The following is a 10,058-nucleotide window of genomic DNA, read 5'->3' as shown; positions in this document are numbered from 1 at the left end:
TGCTGACCCATATTCAGCTTGCCATCAGCTAGGACCCCGGTCCCTTCCTGCAGCACTGCTCTCCAGCCTCTCCTTCCCCAGTCTATACACACAACCATGCCTGCCCTGTCCCCAGTGCAGAATCTAGTGCTTTGCCTTGTTAAACACCACACAGTTGGTGACTGCCCACTTCTCTGATTTCTCAAGGTCTCTCTGCAGGGCCTCTCTGCCCTCAAGGGAGTTGACAGCTCCTCCCAGTTTAGCGTAGTCAGCAAACTTACTTAATGCACATGTAATGTAGATTAGCTTCTTATGAAAATCAAGATGTAAAGGGAGGAAACTATCAGCATGTCTGACCCAGTGAGTAATGTGGCATAAGTGTAGCAAAGCATGCTGCTGAAAATCCAGCACCTGGTACCTTCAAGATTTTCACTTCAGGCTAGCTGTAGTTTGTTCCAGAGATTGCAGCTATGGAGTAGCACAGTAGTTTCATTTGGAAAAGGAACCCATTTGATGTGTGGTATGACCACACCGAGCACCAAAGCATAGTAAGGTGGGGAGTTTGGCAAATCAGCTTTTAAAGGATATGTTCAATCTCCTGAACCAAAGTGCCAACACAGAGGCCTGCAAATTTCAACTTACTCATGGATAACCAATTTGATCCAAAGGTACAAGACATCATTTAAAAATGTGTGATGCCTAGGGAGGCAGAGCTGACTAACAGCAGCTATGAGATACGGGAGATTTCTTAAGTATGTCATTTTAGGGAATAAGCACTGCATAAACACACCTGACTTGGAGCAGTTCTAGCAGGAAGCAGAGCATAACTCTGCTCCTACCATTATATAAGGTAGTCAGGTTCCAGGTGAAATAGTAATTTCATTATTTTTGAAAATATTTGTAGTAGCACAGAAATGAACTTAGAGACTTTGAGGGTACAAATTGTAATAACTCCAGCTTTGACATTTCCTCCACCACATCCTTCTTAGGGGAACCATGGGAACCAGCACTGTTTGCTTACAAAGAGATGAGTGTTTCTTGCAGGCACAAAATACAGAGAAAAAGAAGGAGTGTCAATAACCCAACTGGAATATTCAGGTACTATGTTATTCAAGCGATAAGCTACAAAGCTTTGGTTTTCTATGTAGTTTTTTAACCACTTTTTAGCTTCTGCATTTGGATGAGGTCTCAGTTATAAAGGACATTAAGAAGAATTTCTTCACCAAAAGGTTGATTGGACATTGGAATGGGTTGTCCAGGGAGGTGGTGGAGTCACTCTCCCTTCAGGTGTTTAAGGAAAGACTGAATGTGGCACTTAGTCCCATGGTCTTGTTACAAAATGTGGAATTACGTAAAATTTCTTTAAGAATGTTCTATAATGTTTGATCTTTGCATACTTTCAAGCCTAATCAACAAGAAGGGAGATCTAACTGGTAAAACAGAGATCCACTAACAAGCTCTAAGGGATCTCCAGGTGTTAGAAAAACAAATTACATGGTAGTATGACCTTGTTGAGGTTTAGCGCTAGACAGGCTTCAATGTTCTCAGACCTGGGGGGTGGTTAACAGAGCTTGGAAAGAAGGATGTACCCCTGATAGTGGACATAAAGAATGCAGAATTTATGGGCCATAAGAGCATTTGGCAGAATCCCCAAGGTAAGGAAGAAACTAATAAAGACAATTCAGCAACTGTGCTGCAATCAGTTCCAGCTGGGTAAAAGGTAAGTACAGAAAGGGAAGATCATGGCCATGGACTCACAGCACCAACCCAAGAAACCACCAACTCAAATAAATACTGAGCACACAGCCTAACTAACATGAGGAGGAAGAGAATCTTTAACCAATAGAAGATAAAATACTAATTTATAAGAGAACTATGTAACTTGTAGCCAATGGATACTAATTCCTTTGCTGAAATGTATAAACAGTGTATAATGTATAGATAAAAGGTCTGATAGTTTGTGTGCTTTATTTGTGGAATACCACCGAGTACCCAAGTTTGTGCAACTCTGAAATAAATAATCAACATCTCTCGAGTGTGCGTTATTTACTTGTTGCATACCGGGTAATGAATCTGAGTTTTGTGACAGCCTGGTTGACAAAGGTGCTGTTTGGCCATAGGTCAGACTCGATGACCTCAGGGGTTTTCCAACATCATTGCTTTTGTGCCTCTGTGGTTCTGCCTGTTGCTAAACTTTATTAAAAGCTGACATTCAAAAGCACATGCTGTTCCCTTTAACCCTCCTGTGATAAATGGAGATGATTCATGCTAACTAAATTGTAATTATTTAGGAAGTTATTATTATAAAGCAATAAAGGGAATTGGCGTTACAAGGCAGATGGACCCCTTTACAGATGTTACATGTTAAAGATAGGATACAGGATGTAGTTTTAAGATAAGTAATGTCCCAAGATAAAATCGACCTTGAGATGGACTAAGTTGGAACGACTTTAGGCATAGGGCCTGAAATTATGAAATGTAAGGCTAATTAGTAGAATATAATGCCTACATAACGCAACACTTAGTATGCATGCACTACCTGTAAGGCTATCCAGAGGACAACCAGAATGAGTGTAAGCCTTCATCTAAAGACCACCAAAAGAAGACTGAAGACCCCCTAGCAACAACTGAGGCATGCGCCATGAAGAATAGTGATGTAAGATTTAAGAATCAGAAGTAGGAGGAAACTTATAGGAAACATTAATGAATATATATAAGCATACAGTTTAATTTGAAGTGCTTTGTTTTGTATGTGAGGTAGGGTGAGAAGCCCTCTCCATACCTTGGTTGGTTTTGTACATGAGGTGGGGTGAGAAGCCCTCCCTGTACCCTGGTTGATTTTGTTTATGCTGTAATCATACTCAATTACTGGCAAACTATATTCACATATGTATGTGTGTATATATATACACACACACACACATATATATATATATATGAATATATTCACATATAAATGTACTAAATCGTACTCTTTTACTAAATTGTATTCCTTTTATACCAAATTGCTAATGAATCTGAAGAAATTGTATCTACTAAATTATTGTATTATTGTATTTCTTGTATTTATTGTATTTCTTGTATTCAATTCACTAAACTGTATTCTTTTTTTGTTGTTGTTGATACTAAATTGCTGTGAATAGACCTAGATGTCTAATTTTAATTTCACTTAAAACACTTCCATCGCAGCCGCACCGTTTGCAAGACCCAAAACGCCGGGCGCCTGCCAAGAGCGGACGGCAGGATTCCTGTTGGCCGCTGAATCACGGAGCAGCATCCCGTGCCGGGGGGTGGCCGAGGGACTGTCCTGCTGTCCCGCTGCCCCTCTCTCCCGCAAGATGGCGCCGGCCCGGCCCCTCGGCCCCTCAGCCCGGCCCCTCAGCCCGGCCCCTCAGCCCGGCCCCTCAGCCCGGCCCCTCAGCCCGGCCCCTCAGCCCGGCAGCGGCCGCGGCCGGAGGTTGCGCTAGGGGGCGCGCGCGGCCCCCCTCCGTCCCCGCCGCCGGAAGCTTTGCACGCGGGGTGGCGGCGGACATGGACCCTGAGGAGGAGATGCCCGAACTGTCCGACGGCGAAGGCGCCTGTGACGAGGAGGAGGAGGAGGAAGAGGAAGGTGCTGCCGTGGCCCAGCAGACCTGCTGCCTCTTCTGCGACAGGTGGGGGGGCGCGGGGCGGGGGCCGCGGGGCGCCATGATCGTGTACACGGCCTCTGTGGAGCCAAAAGTGTGTTAGATTCAGACTGAAGGAAGGAGTAACGTGGTAATCCCCTTCCCTCTTGCAGAAGCTGCGTGAAGGCTCTTCTCTCTGTCTTTTTTTTTTTCCTCTTTTTCCCATCGCCAGTACAGAGATGAGGGTTTTTATTTCGATGCAGTAGATCAAGCTGCCCCACTCACCTTGTGCTAATGTGGTTCTCAGGTTTAACGCAGGCTTTACTCTCAGGGACTGTTTGAAGTTAACAGGATCTGTTAAAATTTTTTTGTTGTTGTTCATTGGCTTTTGTTTCAAAATGTTTGAAAGGTAAAATCTTCTTTCTGAGGCATGTAAGCCAGTGCCTGGTCATCCTTTCTCAAAGGCAGGAAATGTGTTCTGAATTGTGCAGAACAGAACAGAGTTCTGAGTCAAGAACAAGTCAGAAGAGAGCATATAGCACTAATAAGTTAGAACTTAATATGTCAGTATTGGATATTTAATAGTTTGTTATTTACAGGTTGTTTAGTTCTGCTGAAGCTGTGTTTTCCCACTGCAAAACAGAGCATCAGTTTGATGTTAGTGATGTGATCCAGAAACACGGTAAGTTTTTTTCATGACTTGTCATTTCTTTTTGTGTATGAGTATCTCATTTAAAATAAGTTGCAAATATTAATTTGTTTCTGTCTGATCTCCTGGTTCACAGCTGAAGCTTCCAAGATTGAATAATATGAGCTATTGCAGAAAAATGCTTGTACATTTTTTATGCTGTCTGCTTCCTGCATGCTTTTTCTACTGGTAAAGCTCTCAACTAATGACAAAAGTGAGATTGATCTCTACTGGCATGTGCTGATTCTTCACTGCCTACTTGATGGACCTGAGCCAGACACTACATGATTGATCTGGTTTGATCTGATCTGCTGGGAGCTCTTGCCTGACCAGTGATGCTGTTGTTGGGCTCAGTATTTAGCAAAGCCCATGGCTTGTGTCTTTCAGATGATCATAGGGAGGCTATCCTCCCGTGTCTGTTAAATTCTTTTTAGTCAAGTTTAAGGTTGGCTGTCACTTGAAGCTGCCATTATATATTATATATTGTAAGATCTATTATATTATATATTGTAGATCTTACAATATATAATATATAGTCTGTTTTCTGTCTAAAATCCAAGAAAAAGTATTTTGGGTTTATCTTTGCTGTTCCTGGGGAGAGAACACATTTAAACTACCATTGCTCTTGCCAAGATGGCAATTTTAAATCAATATTGTTGATATTCTTGATGACTAACACCAGTTTACTTTCTTTTAAGCTGAAAGCTAAGAATATGAACAAGGGAACACAACAGCCTAAAATGTCATCAAGGTAGCTGGTAGGACATAAGACTGGCTATGCTGATGTACTTGATTGCTAAATGAATGAAATCCCTCTTCATAATTCCCAGTTGGATGTCTTCCAGTCTTAATTTGTGGCAGATGTATTTGCCCTGAGGGTGAGAATTTTCTGGGTTAGTCCTATAGTGAAGAAAAACATAAATGGCAAAGTTAAGATAGGAAGACTGCTCTAGATAGTGATGTGTACCCAAGAGGAAGTTTGAAACAATTATCAATTGAACAGGTAATTAGTATTCACATAACTGTAAAACATGTGGTCTTCTCTGTAATACAAATGCTCTCTCCCTTTTTATTTTTTTCCTCTCAGGACTCAATTTTTATGGATACATTAAACTAATAAACTTTGTCAGATTAAAGGTAGGTGTGCTGCATACTACTTCTGTGCTCTGACTCTGGAGAATAATGCTGTGCTTTCAGTTTGCTCATTTCTAATAATTGCATGAGATTTTGTATTGTAGTTTTAGAAAAAGAAATCATGGGAATTAACGTAACTGTTGATTGGTTTATATAAAAATGAGGCTGTTTTAAATATATTTAATTAATGTGAAGGTTTTCAGAAGAGGATGTTGGGATTTGCACAAAGCCTCCATACTGTGTATTATTATCTTATTTTATTAGGTTTTTTTTGGCCTTTGACTCTGCTGTCTCACTTCAGAAAAGGGTTCACTTCTCAAGAACTGAAGTTTCTCAGTCCTTGCATGTGTCCTGGTGTAAAAGCCTTTCCTGAGAGTGTGAGCTGGCCAGACCCCTACTTAGTAAGGACAGTATCTGATGCCTTAAGTTACAGAACTTAAAACTCTGCTAAAATGATACCTGAGTCAGGAAAGCTAATGAGAAACTACAGTTTTAAGATAGGCTTTCCTCTATCTTGTGTGTCTTGTGACTTTGTTCTTTTGTTATTCTCTAATAGGTCAAAACTCAATACTGTCTTACCTTATTAAGTATTTTTTACTTCAATCTTCAAATCTTAAATCCTCAGGTAGTTATTTAATGAATAACTATGTAGAGTAAACACAGAAAGGCAAAAACTGAAGCCCAAAACAGACTTCTCTTTTCCTAACCAAGTATTAACTGGATGCAAAGAGGAGACTACAGTGTTTCTGACTTTTGTCCCTACAGCACTGTTTATGTAGGAACACCTGACAGGATTAGTATCTTGGCATCAATTAGGCAAACACCTGAGTGAACTTCATTCCTGAGAGCAGTGCAATCCTGCAAGTATATCCTTCAATATCTATCAGTGTGCTGTGCCTTACTGCTTGCACTGAATTCCTTGATCCTGGAGTTGCCTGGGCTTTCCCCAGCTTTCTTACAAAGCTCCTTCAATAATGCCCTTCATATTTTACTGTGTGACAGAGCATGTCTTTGCCTTGTTTTCTTGAATGAACTTGAAGGGCTGGTGTTTTCAGAGAAACTTAGCTTATATGTTTTTCTCCTGTCTAGAAACCATCTGGAGAATATTTAAGTTCTCTCAGCAGTCCACTGCCTTGGGAAGGAGAGGAGTATTTGAAACCAGAACTGGAAGATGATCTTCTGCTTCAGTTTGGTAAATAACTGCTTCAGTATGACTCCTGCTTTGTGGGGTGAATGTGGTACTGTCAAAGTTCATGACATGTGAAGCATTGTCACGGTTACTCAATTGATGTATGTATCTGAGAAAGCCCATGTACTAATTATATCTAATTTAATTATATCAAAACCAAATGTCTTTTCTAGAAATAATCAAACACTGGTATTTAAGGAAGCCTGAATTCTGGATTTATTTGCCTTAACTTAGACCATGCTTCTAGCATATTGGCTTTTTTTGCCTGGTCTTGTGTTCTGTGGTTAGCCCTGTCAAATTCAGTGCCTTTTGTAAAGCAACCAGCTTGTGCAAAGCATCCAAAGACACAAATGGTATGAGATGTTTATGATCTGCTGTGAAGCCATATATGATTGGCAGGTATTCTTTTTCCTCCCTCTTTCATCAGACATAGAAGATCTTTGTGAACCTGTAAAAGTTTTGCCTTCTAATGGTTTAAGTGATACCATGGTGCTCCTTGAACAATTAAAACATGCGGAACACAGAGCCAGAGCTGCAGAAGCAGCCTTGGCTAGAGCACAAGATGATCTTCAGAAGATGAAGTAAGTCTCTGAACTGAAGTTTTGGGGTGTTTTTATTTGATGTGTTTTAGATGAGATGTTCATGTCTAAAGACCAATAGAAATTGAATGAAGTAGTAGAATTTAGCTATGGAATAAACCTTGGGGTGGGACTGTAGTTTTGACTTGTCTGTTGTAGATTGTTAGTAAATGTCTTGTAGATGCACAATAAAAACTGCACTAACACCTGCACAGATTGAAAGAGCAAAGTATGCTTAGAAAAGCTAAGCAAGCTCAGCACTCAGAAACAGGTATTTTCCTTCAGACTACTCTTTGTTTTTGAGACACCTTTCTGTTAGTCCTTTAGATAGGAATTTAAACACTGAGGATGCACACACTGGAGAAGAGAGAGAGACACTGACAAATTAAATACAGAATTCCAGGTATGTTCAGAGTTAGCTTCAAAGAGTAGTTGTTAGTAGAGTCCGGTTACAGTTTGGAGAAACTCTCAGTGAAATTAATAAAACAAGTTTATTCAGGTAGTTCTATTTTCAGTATCAGATGAGGGTAGTAAGAATATTCAGTGCATCATGGTCAGGACATCCCTGTAGTTACTTTTAAGTCTTGAAGTCTGCAAAATATGGATTGATGATGCACATGGATAACATGGAAATATAAATTTTGTTTAAATCCTCTACAAACATGCCATTTCAAGATCACATGGCCTGGGCAATGAGGAACAGAAATTATATTTAAGAGACTTGAAAAACTAATTAACGTTCTTTTGTGTGAGAAGTTAATCAGCAAAAACCCTTGTGTTGCAAAATATATTTGAGGGTTTGTTGTACATTTTGACAGTACACACCTGGTGCTACAGGTAACTAAGTACACCAAAATATATTCATACATTCAAATCCTCTCAGTTGTAAACAATTACTTACGTCAAAAATTATCAGTTTTGTCTTCAGGTGAGTTTGAATTTTGTAAATTGTACTTTACAGCACACAGTGCTTTTCTGGTATCTCTGTACATTATATATTAATTCATCGTAATTAAAAAATTAAGAATGAAAGAAATTTGTCATTGTGCTTCAAAAGCTTGGGTGTATTTTTCTGTGTGTCTTTTTGCCTTCCATTAATTTGCATTTAAAACACAAAAAAAAACTTTCTCAGGTCATCAATTTCTTTTGAGCTCTCTAAACTTCAGTGAGACAGATTTTTTTTTAAGTTAGTATATAAAGTTATCTGCTCGTGTAAGAGGGAGTCTTTAATTTTTCTTTCTCAATGCAGCCTCTTCAATTCAGCAGGGATTGGCTGGCAGCAAAAATAGCCAGATGTAGATCTGATGAAGCAGAACAGTTTTAAATTATGGACAGATGAGCCAGTTGCATTGTAGTAGTCTAAATGCTGTAATTCAGTGGTTTTACTTTAGATTATTCCACAGAATATCATCTGCTTCCATTCAGGTAAACCTCTGTGAAACAATGACAGTAACATTTCTATCAGTCAGATCTTGTAACTTAAGAGATTTAAGAGTACAGCTTGTCTATGCTAAGTTTTTTAATTTGTCACCTCTTTAGAGGTGATGGCTTTTGTTTTTACTTATCTTTTTTCTTGATTAAAAAGACAGCAGGGCGCCACTGTCTTTGGAGTTTCTTTGGTGCTTGTGTTGCGTGCATAGATTAGAGGAACTACTGGCTTAAATAATTTTAAATTAAATCATTTAAATATCACACAGTGCTAATTATACTTAATTGGATGTCATAGAATCCATTTTATGAAAGTTTAAAATTGTATCATGTAGCTATTTGTATAAAAGTAAAGAAAATGCAAAGTACTGTGGTACAGGCCAGTGTTAAAAATAAGATCTAGACTGTTTCTGAAGTTTCTGAAACTGACAAAATTTCAATACAAAATCCCTTACTATATTCCCTTCCCTATCTAAACTAGCTGAGCAGGAAAGTATTCGAAATGTTAGGAGTGAAATAGTATTTTTGGTTTTGTTGTTCTATAAGGAGGGTATTGGTAATGAGATTGTTACCTACAATTTCTGTATGTGAAGTTCCCATTTAAGAAAGTATGATTGCTGTTACAGGTGAGTGTCAACGACTTTGGAGTGGTATAGGATGCAGCTTTTGTTGCTGTTGGACTGTAGACCTTGAAAGAATATTGTCTGGCTGAAATATGTTTGATTTTTCACTTCATTGTGGGTGTAGTATGATCTTCTTGTTAACGTCTAATACTGTTTTCATTATAAACCCCTTGATTGTGTATTTTGTCTTCAAACCTGCTTTGAGGAATGAGAACATGAAATCACGGAATGGTTGAGTTAGAAGGGACCTTAAAGCTCATCCAGTTTCAATCCCCTTTGCCAGGGCAGAGACACCTTCCACTGTCCCAGGTTGCTCAGAGCCCCATCCAGCCTGGCCTTACATCCACAGCTTCTCTGGGCAACCTGTGCCAGAGCCTCAGTGCTCTCACAGTAAAAAATTTCTTCCTAATATCCAGTCTAAACCTACTGTGTTTGAGTTTAAAAGCCATTTGTCCTTGTCCAGACTCCCTCTCCCTATTTCTTGTAGCCCTTTTAGGTACTAAGGGGCACAGTGGGGTCACACTGGATGCTTCTTTTCTCCAGTCTGAGCAATCCCAGTTCTCTCAGCCTTTCCTTACCTGCTGTGGGAATGCAAGACGAGGGAGGAGGGAAAGTAAACAGCATGAAATTAAAGTAATAAATTTAATTTTAAGCTCGGTTTTCTTTTCAACCAAATGCCTCAGTTTTAAAATGCTTTTTTCTCCCTTCCAGTAGTCACCCAGTGTTGTGTGGGCTGCAGTTCTTGTGTTCCTTGTATTGAGTCCGTATCTGCATTACACAGCCTGAAGCACCTTGACAGTGCAGTGCTGGCTTTTGTACCAGCAAGTGCAAAAT

At 39.6% G+C, this 10,058-nt stretch overlaps 1 protein-coding gene across 3 annotated transcripts in view; it reads left to right on the top strand.

Moving 5' to 3' along the window:
• Positions 1-3,462: 3,462 nt before the first annotated feature.
• The window catches only part of PRMT3 (protein arginine methyltransferase 3), a 53,852-nt gene continuing 47,256 nt past the window's right edge, over positions 3,463-10,058 (top strand). For 2 of the 3 annotated variants that reach the window (XM_015631149.3, XM_015631150.3), the window contains exons 1-5: positions 3,463-3,632; positions 4,184-4,266; positions 5,360-5,409; positions 6,496-6,598; positions 7,023-7,176. In XM_015631149.3, coding sequence (XP_015486635.1) covers positions 3,511-3,632; positions 4,184-4,266; positions 5,360-5,409; positions 6,496-6,598; positions 7,023-7,176 — 512 coding nt within the window. In that variant the 5' untranslated portion in view covers positions 3,463-3,510. The remainder of the gene's footprint in view (positions 3,633-4,183; positions 4,267-5,359; positions 5,410-6,495; positions 6,599-7,022; positions 7,177-10,058) is intronic. The other variant, XM_015631148.3, reaches the window with a different exon arrangement.

The sequence above is a fragment of the Parus major genome, chromosome 5 (assembly GCF_001522545.3).
Source record: "Parus major isolate Abel chromosome 5, Parus_major1.1, whole genome shotgun sequence".
Taxonomy (NCBI): Eukaryota; Metazoa; Chordata; class Aves; order Passeriformes; family Paridae; genus Parus; species Parus major.
This window is presented reverse-complemented; position numbering and strand designations above follow the sequence as displayed.